Source organism: Myotis lucifugus, unplaced genomic scaffold (assembly GCF_000147115.1).
Source record: "Myotis lucifugus unplaced genomic scaffold, Myoluc2.0 scaffold_496, whole genome shotgun sequence".
NCBI lineage: Eukaryota > Metazoa > Chordata > Mammalia > Chiroptera > Vespertilionidae > Myotis > Myotis lucifugus.
In genome coordinates, this window is record NW_005871544.1 from 501501 (window position 1) to 518432 (window position 16932).

Sequence of the window (16932 nt, forward strand, 5' to 3'; positions counted from 1 at the left end):
TTCCGCATGATGCCCAGTCCAATGCTGGGTACCACCAAGTGCTCAGTGAATACTGTGGACTGACCAGTCCCCAAGGGGTGTCAGACTGCAACCTAACAGTCTGTTGGTCTATGAAATAGCTTCTCAGAGGCCTACCATGCGGGTCCATCTCCTGGGCTCCTGTGCCCCCTGCCGCCCAGGAGGGGATCTGCAGGCAGAACAAAGCCAGTCTCAAGGTGGTCCAGACCCTGGGAGGCTGGCAAGGGCAGTCCAGCCTCACAGTGGCCTGAGACATGGTCTGAGGGTTCTGATGAGGTCGGTGGGCACAGCCAGAAGCCTACGTTCTTCCAGGGTGTCCAGGCAAACCGCACTGCGGACCGTGTCCACCCTGCCCCGCCCCAGGGGGCACTCAGAGCTTCACGTCCAGCTCCAGCTCCAGGTCCTGGTTCTCCCAGGTGCCCACGCGGACCTGGGCTGGGCTGCCCAGGTAGTTCTGGATGGCGGAGGCGCAGTCCAGCCGCTCCATGAGGGTCATGAGGTAGTGCAGCTCCTGTAGGCTGCCGTTCTGCTCCTCAAACAGCTCCAGGATGGCCGCAGCAGGGCTGCGCTGGCAGGACAGGAACCTGGCCACAGACGTGGGGAGGAGGGGAGAGGAGGGAGGGGTGCTCGGTGAGAGCCACACCCTCCCCCAGCTCTGCTGCTCATCCGGCTCCTGCCTGCCTTCCAGGAGACTCAAGGTGTGGGGAGGGAGGGCCCAGGACTTTGAAATCTGAGCTTGCCCTGGCTCAAAAGTCACTCCTCTTGAAGCCTGTTTCCTCTTCTGACACCCAGGGCTTGGATGAGAGGACCTCTAAGGGGACTATTGTCCTCTCTGCACCCCCCTCCCCTTCCCCACTTCTCCCCTCTTCCTTCCTCTCTCCAGGCCACAGCATCCTGCCCACCATTGGGAAACAGTGGTTCCTGCTCAGAAACCTTCCAGAGTCTCTTCTGCCTATTAACCGAGCCCACATCCCTGACTTTCTGGCTCATCCACCACTTGGCCTCACCCTGTTTTGTTTTGTGGTTTGTTTGGGGTTGTTGTTTTTTCTGGAACTTTCCTTCCTGCTCCCATCCTGAGCCTTCCTTCTTCAGGCTATCCATTTACCACTGTGCACACAGCCCACCCACACCCCTTGCTGCTCCCCCCAAACAGAATGGCGGGTCCCCCTTCCCACCTCCCTGAAGCTGTGGGCAAGGAGACCATTCTGCACCCCACAGTTCAGACTTCTGATCATAACTTTCGCAAGTCGTTATGATTCTTGCTTTAGCTATTCGGTGCCTCTATCTGTTTTCAACTTGCTCTGCGATGTAGGATCCATGCAGTAAGGCACAAGGAACATGCCTTTATTTTGTTAAGCTCTTTGTATCCCTTATTAGACTGCGAGCTCCTGGGGCTGGGACCAGTCATCTTGTGTCCCAAAGCTGAGCATAGTTTTCCAGGACATAGTAGGTCCTGGATAAATGTTTAATAACTGGGTGATTTAAAAATCCACCCTGTCTTCAGCTGGGCCCAGCTCCAGTCCCATCTCCTGGGCGAATGAAGTCTTCCCTGAGCACTGCTCTCAGAGTCTGGGTCCCGGGGCTTAGCTCAGACTCGTTCTCCTACTGGTCTCTGGACAGGGACCATGCTAGCATTGCCTCCATCATTGCCAACATCCATTAACACATGCCAGGCGCTCAGTACATGCTTTACACGCATTCTCTTGTAGTCTGCCCTTCTATGCCTCGGGGCACAGTATGTCAAGCACTCAATATGTAACTTACATGTTAGTTGATTCATTTTTTAGTATTTATTGGGGACCTACTTGGAGCCAGGCATCATTCTGGGTACTGACAATACCGTGACAGATAGAAAGAGCTGCCCCTTTTATGGGCGATAGGGTGGGAGTAGCCATTCTCTCCCTTCTCTGTGGTCTGAAACCCCCTCTCCCATGGGAAGATCCTGCCCCTCTTACCTGATCTTCATGCCACAGAGCCCCAGGTGGGAGGCCAGTCTCCGCCAGTCGTTGCCTGTGATGCTGTTCGGCTCCAACAACATCTTCAGCTGCTCAAAGAGCTCAGGGGGCAGCCTGAGGCCGGGCGGGGGGAAAGGGTATTCTCAGAGTGGAGGACCAGAGACCCAGTCTGGTTCTACTCACCCCAAGTGCCATACTCGCCTAGAGGCACTGGGGTGAATCCCGAACATCCCCCAGGCAACAACCCAAGCAGCCCACCTCACCTATTGCATGGGGGCGGCTGGGAGACAGGGGGTGGCGCTGCCCAGGACTCCTCCTCTGATGCCTGAAACCTGAGGATTTCCATGTACTTGGTCTCCAAGCCCTGTGCCAGCAGAGGGGCCAGAAACACACTTAGGGACCAAGAAGCTGGGGAACCCACCTCCATTTCTCATGTCGTCCTCCAGCCTGACACTCAGAGCCATGTTACCAGAAGATGCCACCCTCCCCCACCCAGGGCCCCCATCCGCTGCTTCCCTGACCCCAGAACCTTCAGCCTTAAGTTTTCCTGCTGAGCTCTTTGGGACCTGGGACTCGAAGACCAAGCAGGGTGCATCCTTAGACACCAGAAGTTCTGGGCAGGTTCATCCAGAAATAGAGATGCTGAACTCAGCCATACATGTCCCCTTCCCTCCACCCCTCCTTTCCTGGGTTCCTTCCCCACTCATACCCCTGAGGGGTATCTGCCTGCTCTCCGCCAAGAAGCCACCATGGTCCCCCAAAGACTCTCAACCCTGAGTTCTTCCCATCTTCCCTTGAGAGAGTGGGATATGTCGCTCCCATCCCACCCACTGACGACCCCCCTCCTGGCCACTCTCCACACTGGAGATGCTCAGCACCATCTCTCAGATGGAGACCATCAGCCTAGAAAGAAACCACTTCTCTGTGATGCCCAAGTGCCCCTGGGTTGAGAGGAGGTTTGGTTCTTTTACTCTCCTACTGGATTCATCCATGAACAGACAAGAGAGAGTCAGGGACGAAGGGCAACTTGGAGGCCCGGTGCCATCTTACCTGCTTGATCAGGGCCATACGTACTGGGCACCAGACCCCTCCCCCACTTTGTCCAGCACTCCTCCCAGGCCCTGCCCTCCCGCTGCCCTCAGCTCCACTCACATCCTGGAAGGTGTGCATGGTGACGATGATCTCATTGGTTAGTGCCGAGCAGTCCTCGTTCTCATTGGCTACAAAAGGGAGAGGACAGGGCAGGTGAGAGAGGAAAAGGCCCGGCATGAGAGAGCAGAAGACCTGAAGGGACTCCACAGTGAGGCTTCGGAAATCTGAAGAAGCTGGGCAAGATCCTCCATCTTTCTCTCTGCAAAGGTCGGTGTGGCTTCTCACCTTGAGCAGGCCTGGAGCGTGGCCGGATGCCGAGCAGCTGAGCTCCAGGGTGACCAGTGGGGAAGGGAGGGGAGGGGAGGACAGAAAGTGGACCCGGCGCCTGACTACCTGCTTTCCTCCGGAAGCAGAAGGAGCGGAAGGGGCACTTCCCGTGCCAGATGTGGAGATGGGGAACCACCTGGCAACTGCTGTCATCCACGTTCTCCCAACCTGGGGAGGGGACCGAGAGTGGAGGCCTCAGAGCGCAGGGCCTTCCACAGTGTGGCAGGCGCTGTGCGGGGTGCAGTGGTGAGGGACCAGGAGCAGCAAAGTCAAGTGAGTGGGAGTCCCAGAGCCTGGGCAGGGGACCCTGTGAGTGGTCTTCCTTCTACCACCACACACAGCTCACAGATCCCTCTACTCTTGTAACCCCCACCCTCTCATCCACTACTCCCCGAAGCAGCCACGCATGTGTGCCCGTGCAAATGCCCTAGGTCCCAGGGGCAATTCCCAGAGCCCAGGCCACACGGGAAAGAGGCCCAAGCAGAGAAGATTGAGACCTCCCTCCACACCAGCTCCATCCAAGTGGAACAAAAAAGCCTCCCGCCCTCTTCCCCCCTGGGGGTGCCAGGCCTCTCCATCCCTCCTCCCACCCTGCATCACCCTGTCCTCCCACAGAGGGACCAGGGCTGAGTGAGCCACAGACAAAGGAAGTGGGCAGAGCCTGGGGACTCCTCGAGGCAGCAGCAGAAGCCCGAGGGCCCCCCTGGAGCCTGCCCACGAGTCTCTGAAAGGAACCTGAGGCTCCCACATTTCCACCCCAGGGGAGGCCCAGACCCCTCGCTCGAGTGGGGCTCCCTCCTGCCCTGTCCAGGCCTCGCTCACCCTCAGAGATGTACTTGAGCTTTAGGCACTGGTCCCCTCGGGCCCCAGTGAAGTCAAAGAGCTGGCAGGGCCCGCGCAGGCGCCCGCCATGTGGCTGCTCGTTGGTCAGGGCCCACTGCAGGGCGCAGGGCGTGTTGTTGAGGAAGTAGACGCGTAGCTGCAGGTGGGTCTGCCCCGGTGCCAGCGGCGAGCAGAACATTGCCAGCTGCAGCCACTTGCAAGCTTCCTGGCCCGAGGGTGCCTCCAGCACACACGTGTAGAGGCTGCGGAATAGAGGGAGACGGTGGCAGGGACTGGTGTAGTGCACTGGCCACCCAGTTCCTGCTGTGCCAGAGGCCGCCGTGGGGGCCTCCACGGAGCCGAGAGAGCAGGCCAGGGTGTGCATAGGGAGGGCATGGGCAGGCGGAGTTGGTAGGGGGACGAAAAGTGAGTCACGTGCAGTGACCATCAGAGTGTAGAGAAGAGCCCGCAAACATCTCGGCATAGGACAGGGGGACAGCGGGCTCAGGGCCACCAGGCTTTGGAAGGGCCCACAGATGGCTGGTCCCACTCTGGTTAATGGGTCGCAAGGAGAAAGAGAGGAAGAAGGGCCTAAGATCCTAGAAAGACAGAGCTGCCCTAGCCGGGTGCTCAGTGGTTAGAGCATTAGCCTGCTGACTGAAGGATCCTGGGTTCGATTCCCATCAAAGGCATGTGCCTCAATTGCAGCCTAGATCCCTGGCCCTAGTCAGAGCACATTCAGGAGGCAACCAATAGATGTATCTCTCTCACATAGATGTTTCTCTCTCGCTCTGTCTCTCCCCCTCCCTTCCACTCTCTCAAAAAAATCAATAGAAAACCTCGGGTGAGGATTAACCAAAAGAAGGAAAGAAAGACAGAACTAAGGACAGACAAGAGATGGGCTGGTGTCTTAGGGCATCAGAGGGGACAAACGTGCCCTAGGCAGTTGGGGGACAGCCCTGAACAGGGGCACAGGGTATAGACAATCTTAGAGAGACAAAGGTGGGGATGGGACAGGGCCCCTCCAGAAAGAGGGCTGGGGTGAAGTCAGGCCTCCTAAACAGGCAGAGAGACCATGGGGGGGCGGGTGCAGCCCTGGACAGGGTAGGAGTGACACGAGCTGTCCTACACATTAGGACAGAGGGACCGAGAAGGGACATGGGGAAATAAGGGATTTGCAGGCCACCTGGGACAGATCCATGCAGAGATGAGGATGGGGTGGGCAGAAAAGGGGGGCAAAAAGGAGAGGCCGAGGGGCTGGTGCCCACCTGAAGTGGGAGAGCTGGATGCGACACTCGTCCAGGGAGGTGTGGACCCCTGACTTCCCCAGGGCCTTCCAGTCTTTAGTGTCAAGCAGGTTGGTGTTGCTGCTGTAGGTGCGGGCGTGGCTGGGCATCTGCGCGCAGTGCTTGAAGGTGAGGGTGCAGGGCTTCAGGAAGGAGGCCCCATGGGGTCCACACGCCACCACAGGGCTCACCAGCGCCTGGGTTTGGGACAATGACGGGCCATCCAACAGGTCCCACACCAGGATCAGTGACACCCGCTCCTGGCGGCCCACGGCCACAGCACCTGGGGAGACGGAGAGCTGGGATGGGCTGGACAAACGGACAAGCAGGCACACCCTGCCCCAGGGGAGGCCAGGCCAGCCTGGGAGGGGAGGTGGGACGGGAGACCAGGTGCCCACATGGAAGGCAGTACAGACAGAGGCAAGACAACTGTGAGCTGACGTGTGGTGTAATCCTGGCCCAGTCACCCGCCTTCCGTGCAGGGCCGCCGCTGGCCCATACAGGGCCTGAGCGAATGTGCGAGAAGAGGTCTTCCTCCACTTTCCGTTCCCTTTACTGGAGGCCTGTTCATTAGATCAAGCACCTTAATCCCACCTGCCGGGAAGTTGTCTTTGAGGTCAATAAAGTCGTACTCAAAATGTGAACAATTTTCAGCGTGGCTCAGTGGTTGAGCATCGACCTATGCACAGTTCAATTCCTGGTCAGGACACATGTCCGGGTTGTGGGCTCGATCCCCATTGCGGGTTGTGCTGGAGGCAGCCAATCAATGATTCTCTCTCATCGTTGATGTTTCTCTCTCTCTCTCCTTCTCTCTTCCTCTCTGATATCAATAAAAATGTATTTTTTTAAATGTAAAGAATTTTCAAAAGTAGGACGGTGTCTGACTGTTCCCTTCGATGCGGTACCCTGTGCCGCACGCAGTCTGAACAGCTCCACGCTGAAAAGTGAGCTTGCGCTGTTACCTGGCGGGATGAGCAGCGAGATGCCCATGTCCCGCAGTATCAGGCAGCCGCCGCGGTGATCCACCTCTCGAGCCGAAAACACCAGCAGCTTGTGCATCAGCTGACGGGTGACGGTCTGGCCCTGGGTGGGCGTGTGCAGTTCCTGGTAGAAGGCGGCCATCTCCGACAGGACGGCCGGTGGGTACTGGTGTGGGGACTCATCTTCGGGTAGGGGAGTGGGATCGGGCACTGGCTCCTCTTGCCTGTCCGGCTTCCGGCCGGCCCGCAGCCAGCGAGGACAGTGCCATCGCAGGCACTGGACCAGAAGGAGGGCACTTGCCACCGGGACGCCCACCAGCAGCAGGAACTGGGCAGGTTGGAAGGAATTCTCATGGGAGCTCATCTGCCTGGTCACTGGATGCTGCCAGCTCCCCTGCACCCCTGTAACAAGCAAGGCCAAGGGCAGGGGGTTAAAGAAGTCAGTGCCAAGCTAACCCTTTTCAATGTCGTAGAGGCCAAGATTGGCGTCCAAACGCCTGCGATGATAGAGCAAACTGTCTATATTCCAGCGTAGCCCGCACACCTCAGTCACAGCAGTTCCTGTAACACAGCGGTTCTCAACCTGTGGGTCGCGACCCCTTTGGGGGTCAAACGACCCTTTCACAGGGGTCGCCTAAGACCATCGGAAAACACATCTATAATTACATATTGTTTTTGTGATTAATCACTATGCTTTAATTATGTTCAATTTGTAACAATGAAAATACATCCTGCATATCAGATATTTACATTACGATTCACAACAGTAGCAACATTACAGTTATGAAGTAGCAACGAAAATAATTTTATGGTTGGGGGTCACCACCACATGAGGAACTGTATTAAAGGGTCGCGGCATTAGGAAGGTTGAGAACCACTGCTGTAAGAGAACGTCACCATCTCTCTTACTCAAGAGCCCACGGCAGCTCCTCATGACCTAAACCTCAAACTAAACTCCCCTGAGGCAGAGAGAGCTGGTCTTCAGAGCATGTGAGTTCAAATGCACCCTGGTCACTGGCTGAGTGCGCTTGTCATATTGCTTAGCGTGCCTCAGTTTCCTCACCTGTCAGAGTACCTACCTTGATCTACACGTGCTGATATAGAAAAAAAAAATCTGTATGTAGAAAAGCAATTCACCAGGAGTAGACATCCTCTGATTTCATTCATGTAAATAACAAAACTATATAGAAGTATAGATACATATTTATGGGTGTGTATACAGGAGTGGGCAAAAGTAGGTTTGCATAACGCAAGTAACGAATACATAAATAATACAAGAATGAACTCTGTTGCGTACTCACAGCTGTACACCGCCTTTTGCCAAGCCCGGGTATGAATTGTAGCGAAAGGTCTGGAGCAGAGCTGTGCAATAAAAACGTAATGTGAGCCACGTATATCATTTCAAACTTTCTAGTGGCCACAGTAAGAGAGTGCAAAGAAACAGGAGAAATTAATTTTAATAATAGATTTCATCTTACCCACTATCTTCAAAATAGTATCATGCTGGCAGGTAATCGATGTAAAATTATTAGGGCGACAGTTCACATCCTTCCTTCCCAGTCGGTCTGTGTTCCTTACACCCGCTGCACATCACCTCGGGACTTGCTCTGGGTCCAGTGCTCAGTCGCCAGCCGCATGTGCTGGTGACTCTTGTCTTGGGCGTGCAGGTCTGGGAGGGTTCACCCCAGCCTTTCCCTGGCCGTCACTGAAAGAGGAGAAATTGAGGGGTGGAAGGTGTGAACTAGGACTTTCCATTTTTTTAAACTCTTTTTCCAGTCTCCTCTGAGTTTTTCACACCAGGCATGGATTTCCTATTAACTTTGCAGTTCTTTTTAAAAAGCCGTTACAAGTGGGGGAAAATCACCTCTCAGAGTGATCGCGAGGCTGGCCTGAGCTCACATGGAAAGCATTCCTAGGTGATAAAGCGCTATCCAAACATGCTTGTTTATTTATGCCCCTCCTTCTGCCTGAAAGGTCGGAAGGGAGCTCACAGGAGTAACAAAAATTAAAAGTGAAAACAAAAAGAGAAAGAAAAACACAGGTGGGGCCTCCAGGGAGACTGGAATGAGGCGGGGCTGAAGCCTGTACTGACCCCCGGCTCACCCGGCTGCCCGGCTACACCAGCAGCAGGGCCTTGGACTGGGACCGCCTTCCAGCACCTCCTGCACAGACGCCCGCCGTTCCGAGGCCCCCCAGAAACGGTGCCTCCCCATCCTCCCTTCCCTCTTCCTCCTCGATTTCCAGCACTCTCCATTCCAGCCAGACTGAGCTCCTCACACCTCGTTCATTCTCGCCTCTGGCTTTTGCTCATGCTGTTGTCTTTCACCCCTCACCTGTGCTCCCCACCTGCCTTTTCTTCCCACCTGGACCCCTCCCCTCCTCCAGCTCATCAGCCCTACATAGTCTTGTGCCTCCAAAATCTCCCTTTACTGTTTTCCCCACGCAGATGAACATTTCTGAGGACCAGCTGTGTACCAGGCACTGAGAGAAGTTGTCTTACCAAAGATGGCTTTGTATTTGGCTCTCAAGTACCTTCTGGGGGAATAGGACTCATTCACTCCACAGTTGATTCCCTAGGGTCTGGCCTCCGTTTCTCCCCACTCCCTTCACTCAAACCAGCCACGGGGAGCTGAGGCCTCACCCCAGCCTCTGCTCCTTCACTGCCCACCTGCTTCCTTCCTTCCACGGCGCCCATAGAGCCTAATCCCCCTTCCTAGCTCCTCCCAGACTGGGGTGGAAGCTCCTCTATCCTGAGGATTGAGGACTGGATTGAGGACTGGATGGGTCTGTCTCTCTGTGTCCTCCTTGAGACTGTAGACAGGGAGGGAGGGTGGGGCACTGTTCCCTCTGAGGCCCCAGCTGTGCAGACAGCGCTGCAGGCCTCCCGCAGGGCACACAAGTGGAGCGGGTGAGCTGGCAATACCCAGGCCTGTGGGAATGGGGCCGGGCAGCAAGCTTCCCGTGACGCCCCACCCATGCCTTTGGGATCCTCCACATTAGAGGTACAGTGGGGCCTTGACTTACGAGTTTAATTCGTTCCGAGACCGAGCTCGTAAAGGAGCTCATTAAGGAGCTCGTTAACTCAAATTACTCTGTCAACTCAATGCAAAAAATCGGGCGGAGAGACAGCTGGTATCTCAAAAAACTCGTTAGTCGGGACAATCGTAAGTCAAGGCCCCACTGTAATTGAAATTATAACTGCAATTATTATAAGGGCTTTGCTCTGCACACGGCGTTAAAGCGCTCTACGTGGCCTCTCTCGTCTGCAGCCTTTTGAGCTACTGTTATTTTTATTTCCATTTCACAGATAAGGAAGCCAACTTCTCTCCCCACAGCAAGGACGAGGGGAGATTATTGAGCCACAGCTGGAGGCAGAGGGAGGATGAGCAGGGAGGACAGGACTTCTAGAAACACTCCCTTTCTCTTCCTGCCCTTGTGGTTCCCAGGCCTCTTTTCCATTTCTAGCAGAGATGACGTTGGAAGAGAAAGAAATGAAAATAAAGTACAACTAACAGAAGGAGCTAAAGGCACATCCTCGGTTCCGCACCCCCACCCCTGCCCATCGAGGTACCAGTGGCCGGGGCTGGGCCAGCCAGAGTGGAAGAAGGGCGAGGCTCTGCTGTTTTATAGCAACCACCTTCCTGGGGCCTCCAAAGACCAGAGTCCAAGTCCTCTCCACCCCACGGTGGCTCAGCAGAGCCCCTTGCCCGGCCTCCCCACCTGGAGCAGTCGGTATGTACTGACCCCCGAAGCCCCCTGGGCTGCCCACCTGGATCCCATTCACTGCCTGGCCTGGAGCGGGTGAACTCCTCCCCAGCTCAGCCCCCGTCTCCCAGGCTGACAGCTGTCTCCAGGCCTCGGCCCTCTCCATCCTCCTTCCCCAGGAGGGTCCTGAACGGACAGCACAGCAAACAGCTCAATGGAGACCGGAGTTTCCCAGCCCCGCGCCTGACTCCTTACTACTCTCGCCTCCAGTGTCTTGCCCCAGACCCCGCTCCCCAGGACAAAGGTCCTGGAATGCTACCATGGCCTGTCCCTAGGGAGTCACTCCTCCCGCGCAAAGATCCAGGCCCCTGCTGCAAAGCTGAGGAAACTCTCAGCCCCTCTCGCAGGCACTGGTTCTTACCAAACCCACTCAACCCTGATAGATCTCGGTGATTGAAGGACATAAAAAGTTCCAACATGGATGGGTCCAAACCTCAGTCATGGGCAGCATTCATCAGCAGAGCACACCTATCCACAGTGCATAGCATCAGCCCCGTGGTCCTCACACCCACGGGCAGTGGCCATCTCCCACGCCCCTCCACCCTCGCCTCCTCCAGCAGAAGGTCTCAACTCTGCAGGCTTGGCTGAGTTGGCCTGAGTCTTCCCGTGAGCCCTCAGGGGCCCCACCAAATGCCCACCCAACCCCAGCTGCCCCAGGGGCGTGCTCACCTTAGCAGGCAGGTGCTCCCAGAGGCTGCCAGAGTATCTGGGAACAGTAGTTTCTTCTCTGAGAAAAAGAGAGGTCAGCCAGACCCTGTCACCACGCCAGCAGACAGTGTGGTGGGCGGGGAATCAGGCAGGAGTGGCCCCGTGCTTCCCGGCAGAGACCTGCCTCCTAGCTGCCCTCCTTTGGAGTGGGGGGGGGGGGGGAGCCCGTCCCTGTCTGTTGGCAAAGTCCAGCCGAGGTCAGGGAGTAGCCGAGGATCCGAGAAGTCAGGGGACTTGCCAGTTAGGTCTGGATGGGAGGGGACAGAGAGGAGATAACCTGGGTACAGGCGCAACCCCTGGTGCAGGAGAACGCCCTCCCTACCCTCCCTACAGTGCCCTCTGCCGGTGAGTGCCCTGCCCCAGCCAGAGGCTACTAAAATGGCAGAAGGTTAGAGAAGGGAACCTTAACCAGAGCCCCTCAAACTATAATGTGCACATGAACCACCTAGGGACCTTTTTAAAAAAATATGTTTATTGATTTTTTTTTTTTAGAGAGAGAGAAAGGGAGAGGGATAGAGAGATAGAAACATTGATGAGAGAGAAACATCAGTGGGCTGCCTCCTGCACGCCCCTTAGTGGGGTGGGGATCAAGCCTGCAACCCGGCCATGTGCCCTGACCAGGAATCGAACCGACAACATCTTCGTTCATGGGTCGATGCTCAACCACTGAGTCACACCAGCCAGGCCCACCTAGGGATCTTGTTAAAATTCAGGTTCTGGTCCCATAGGTTGGGGGTGGGGGTGTGAGATTCTGTATCTCTAAGGAGCTCCCAGGTGCTGCCAGTGGGATGACAGAGAGAGAGAGAGAGGCACAGAGTGACAGAGAGGCACACAGAGGGTTAATGAATCGCAATTTGCTGGTGGCATTGGGGTGGACCCATACCCCGCCCACACTCCGGGCTGGCAGGGACACAGGGAGAGCGGAACTTCAGGCTGTTTGCCACCCGACTCCTTACTGAGAAAGTCCGTCTAGGAAAGGTGGTGCCGCTGGAATGAAAGCTCCCTGTGAAAAGGGATTTTTAAAGCTGTTTGCTGCCATGTCCTCAGCTTCTGGCACAGCCTGACCCATAGCAAGTGTTCCACAGAGACTTGCTGACTGAACGAGTGGACCAGCTAAGAGATGCATTTTGGATCCAGACCACCAACACTGAAGCCCGGTGACCCACCTGCCACCTAGGTCATCGTAGGCCAGGATCTCAACCTCTCTGAGCCCCTTGTCTGTCAAATGCAGACAATGTCTCTCTTGTGAGGGATGATCATTGTCATTGTTGAGCTAATAAGTCTAAAGAGCTCGACACAAAGTGGGTGCTCAGTGCGTGGTAACTGTTATCGCCATGGCCTGGCCTCCTGCAGTTGAGGGACCACTGCGAACCCCCAGCCCCCCAGGTATTGTCTCCCCTAAAAAATACGTAACTGCCACTTTCATCTCAGTTAATGATTCTCTAGCTTCTGACTGCAACCCCACCCCCCTGCTGCCTTCTGGGGCAGGCGGAGCGGGGAGGGGGGGGCGGCGGTCGGAGGTGAGAGCGTGGGATAAACAGCTCCCAGGGTCCCCAAAGTCGAGAGGTGGGCAAAGGAGGGTGGAGAGCAGCCAACCTGGAAGGGGACCTCACGCCTAAAGCACAAGCAAGGGACAGTGAGTGATCAGAACGCTGATGGGGATGAAAGGGGAGATGTCAGTCTTTCCCGGGAAAAGCTCGGTCTGAGTCGCATGGAAGGCTGTCTCCTCGGAGTCATAAAGCTCTAGGGCAGCGGTTCTCAACCTGTGGGTCGCGACCCTTTTGGGGGTTGAACGACCCTTTCACAGGGTCGCCTAAGACCATCGGAAAACACATATATAATTACATATTGTTTTTGTGATTAATCACTATGCTTTAATTACGTTCAATTTGTAACAATGAAATTGGGGGTCATCACAACATGAGGAACTGTATTAAAGGGTCGTGGCATTAGGAAGGTTGAGAACCGCTGCTCTAGGGGCTTGTGAAAGACCTGCCAAGCTTGACGCCCAAGCCAGGAAAGGCCCTGCCGACCAGCAGGCTACAACCAGAGGCTGTGTCCATGTATCATGAATTCATTTCCAAAATGGCACTTGGGTTTCTTCTCAGTTACAGGAAGGTTCTAGAGACATCTGAGGGTCCCTTCCACCCCTGTGGACACAGAGCTGCTTCACGGGATGCAGCTGGGACTGATCTGTCTCAGGAGATGGGGCTCTCACAGAGCCAAAGCTTCAATCACCCATCAAGGGGCCCCTCCAGAGGCCACAACCAGCAGACCAGGGGACCCCGATCTGAGAGAGCCCTTCAGAGCCATGCAGGCAACAACCTGGGCTCCCCATCCAAAACCACCACCCTTATCATTGGAGAAAGGCGGGCCACTGGGAGCCCTACTCTGCCCTTTTCCCTCCCCCACCCGCCTCCGCCTTTCACACATCATCGGGTACCCAGCCTGGGAGGTGTTGCCTGAGGTAAGGGGAACACAGGCCTGAGAATGGGGCTGCACTGGGAATGGTGGAGAGAGAGCAGGAGAAAAGAGGGTGGGGGTGGGAGGGGGGGCCTCCAACGCTGGATAGAACAATAGAAAACACAGAGATAGAGAGACAGGAAGGCAGAAGATGAACAAATAGACAGTGGGGAGCAAAGACAGATAAATCAAAGGATGCACAGGCAGGCAGGCTGGTCAGTCCTGTCCCCGGAACCTCCAGGACGTGGTCAGGGCCCTTGACAGGAGAGTATGGAGTGGGCAGTCAGTCACCCCAGAACGCTGAGAATAACCACTGGTTTTTCCCTTCAATCCTGTTGATCATGGGGGGAGGGGCGGGGGGCTGACATATCAGGTGCAAATGAGAAGAATGATAGGGTGGGGCCTTGGTTGGGGGAGGGTCTGTTCATCGGCCCATGTGGGAATGGCCTCACAGCAACATGCAAATGAGCATGCAGCTTAATAAACGATCAGGGGGCTGTTTCCTTGCGAGGTCAGGCCACAGAAATCGGGGCGTGTGTGTTTGTGCCACCGAACCTCTGGAAGAGGATAGATGTAGGGAGACCCTCCCCCAGCCCCTGAGGGGGGGGGAGACCTGAGGCTTCAGAGAAAAGATCCCCCAGTGCTGAGTTGCATTCAGGCGGGAGCTCAGGCTGGGCGGGCCCTGCATGTGCCCGTCTGGCCCAGGAAGATAAACCCGGCAGATGGGCTGGCCCATTGTTGACTAGGAAAGACCCTCAGGGATCTCAGGCTCCCGCCTTCCAAACGTGGTCCTTTCGGGTCGGTTATGTCAGCTTGTTGAGTTCAGTTTAAGACACTGTCCCCGTTGAGGGCCTGACCAAGTGCCGCCTGCCGTGGGAGGTACAAAAGATGGTCACGCGTGGGCCTGAGCTCCAGGATTCAGATCCACGTTGCAAGAGAGGAGCCTTTAACTCAGAAGCCATTATCAATACTGGACAGTATCCTCCGAGTGCCAGAGGAGAGGGGTGGGAAAAGCAAGTCCATGGAAACCAGAAGAGGGGCTGGGCAGTAAGAGCTCACAGGAGAAGGATGGGAGGTGACCAAGCAGGGGCCATAGCCTCCATGCCTAGACCTCCTATGGTGGACAGGGGGTGGTGCTCAGGCCAGGGAATGGTGTCAGACGGAGGAGGAAGCAGACGAGGGACACAAGGAAAGGACTAAGGGGAAGGCTCACCGATACCATGTTCTCTGCACCCCCTTCTGCCCCCTAGATTTTGCCTCCTGGAGGAGAATGTGGCCGCAAGGGGCCATCTTTGTGGCCCTGCCCCTCCTGGGGCCCATCCTGGTCTGGCTCCTCGCCCCTCATAGGATGTCTGGTTGGTGTGACAACCTGATGAAGCTGCCCTGGTGCCCACCCCACAAAATCTTGTTGCTTGTGTGGACTGCCATCTACTCTGTCATGGGGTGAGCACCCGTTTCTCTTGCCCCGGACTTGGTTCCCACTGGGGTGGGAACAAGCCCCTGCACCTGAACTACTGCTGCACACTGACCTCCAAAGGGATGGCGCCCCAGCCTGCCTCTTATGTGGGTCCCTCTATGCCTGCCTAGGATTCCAGCCTGTCCTCTCCAAGTCTCCCCAGCCTCACCCACCTCACCATTCCCACTGCCCCCACTGTCTCCTCCCAGCCATCAAAGGATGCCTACACATACTCACCCTCATTTCAGCCCACAAGGGGTCTCTCTTTGTAACCAGGAGCCCTTATGGCAGAGGGATTCCTCCATTTGCCATGGAACATCCTCCCTGTGAGCGTTCCTGCCGCCATCTCTTCACAGCTATGCCTCCTACCTGGTGTGGAAGGACCTGGGAGGGGGCTTCGGGCGGCACCTGGCCCTGCCTCTCGGCCTCTATGCTGTGCAGCTCGCCATCAGCTGGACCGTCCTGACTCTCTTTTTCGCAGCCCACACTCCTGGTCTGGTAAGGTGCAAAGAGCTCAACAGTGGGAGTAATGCAGGAGCAGGTCAGTCAGGGGCAGGCAGGTCAGGTGGGCAGACTGCAAGCTCCAGTGGAGTGCACAAAGCCCAGGAACTTGGCTCAGGGGGTCCAGGGTGCTGCAGAAAGGTCGGGGCCCCGGGTCTCAGACCAGCCTGCCTGACCACCCTGCCCCCTGCCAGGCCCTGCTGCACCTGCTGCTGCTCTACGGGCTGGTGGTGACCACGGCGCTGATCTGGCACCCCATCAACAAGCTGGCCGCCCTGCTCCTGCTGCCCTATCTGGCCTGGCTCACTGTCTCCGCTTCCATCACCTACCGCCTGTGGAGGGACAGTCTTTGTCCAGAGCACCAGCCTCAGCCCGAGGGGGAGAAGAGCGACTGAGGCACCGGGGCACAGGGAAGGAGGGGAAGGCCAGGGAGGGGTGGAAGAGACTGCAGGCAGTCTGGGGGGTATGGGGGAAGTGGGAGGTGGCCAGGCATTGACGAGTCCCTGAAGGTGATTCACCCCAATGCGGCCACTGTCCTCACTCCCCTGGTGCCAGTTTTCATTAGAATTCAGAGAAATGGAAAAGAGGAAAGAAACTTATTTTACACTTAATATAAGATAATAAATCCTATATTAATAAGTATTAATTTAGTAATATCAACTAATAAAACCCTGAGACTAACTTTGGGGATGTGATATGAGGGGCATGTTTGAGTGAATGATGTCTAGGGCCACAGAGTGGAATAGAAGTGTGTGCATGTATGTAAGTGTGCACATGTGTAGGAATGTATGAACGTATGTATGAGGAAGGTGACATGCCATCTCTACTCCACTCCCATGCCCTCCCAAATCTGACCCCAAAATGTAGACTTTGGTTTTTAATTACCTGAAAAACAAAATCTTTTTGAAAAATCGAATAAAAGCAAAACAAAAAAGTAAAAAAGAATAATAATTTTACATGTCAAGTTTATATATTTTATTAAATATTATATTAATCACATATTATATTACATATCTTATAATGATAATTTTACTTAATAACTTATTTTAATTAGGATATTATATTAATTATGTTAATTATATTAATGACCATATCCTATATAATAAAAATCTAATATGCTAAGTGTCCAACCATTCGTTGGACCGTTCGACCAGTCACTATGACATGCACTGACCACCAGGGGGCAGACGCTCCAATCAGTAGGTTAGCTTGCTGCTGGGGTCTGGCCAATCGGGACTGGGCAAGATGGGCCAGACATGCCCTGGAGCCCTCCTGGGGTTTCTCCCCAGCCCCAATCATGCACCAGTGGGATCCCTCAGCCTGGCCTGCACCCTCTCACAATCCGGGACCCCTTGGGGGATGTCAGAGAGCCAGTTTCGGTTTTGGCCCGATCCCTGCAGGCCAGACTGAGGGACCCCACCAGTGCACAAATCCATGCACTGGGCCTCTTGTTTAATATATAATAGAGTTATAAGATATATTCTATTATACACGAGAGGCCCAGTGCACGAAATTTGTGCACGAGGGGGGGGGGGTCCCTCAGCCCAGCCTGCACCCTC

General features: G+C 55.4%; 2 protein-coding genes across 2 annotated transcripts; one reads left to right on the plus strand and one right to left on the minus strand.

Moving 5' to 3' along the window:
• Window positions 1-388: 388 nt before the first annotated feature.
• Window positions 389-6901, minus strand: UNC5CL (unc-5 family C-terminal like). The gene is made up of 8 exons (XM_023744897.1): window positions 6463-6901; window positions 5483-5783; window positions 4215-4477; window positions 3459-3560; window positions 3126-3193; window positions 2237-2337; window positions 1974-2087; window positions 389-602 (listed from the first exon to the last, which is right to left on the minus strand). Exons 1-8 carry the CDS (start codon window positions 6842-6844, stop codon window positions 389-391), a joined length of 1545 nt encoding a protein of 514 aa, XP_023600665.1. The 5' UTR covers window positions 6845-6901.
• A 7785-nt stretch (window positions 6902-14686) lies between these two features.
• On the plus strand, window positions 14687-15768 carry TSPO2 (translocator protein 2). The gene is made up of 3 exons (XM_023744893.1): window positions 14687-14859; window positions 15229-15370; window positions 15568-15768. Exons 1-3 carry the CDS (start codon window positions 14687-14689, stop codon window positions 15766-15768), a joined length of 516 nt encoding a protein of 171 aa, XP_023600661.1.
• The last annotated feature ends 1164 nt before the right edge of the window (window positions 15769-16932 follow it).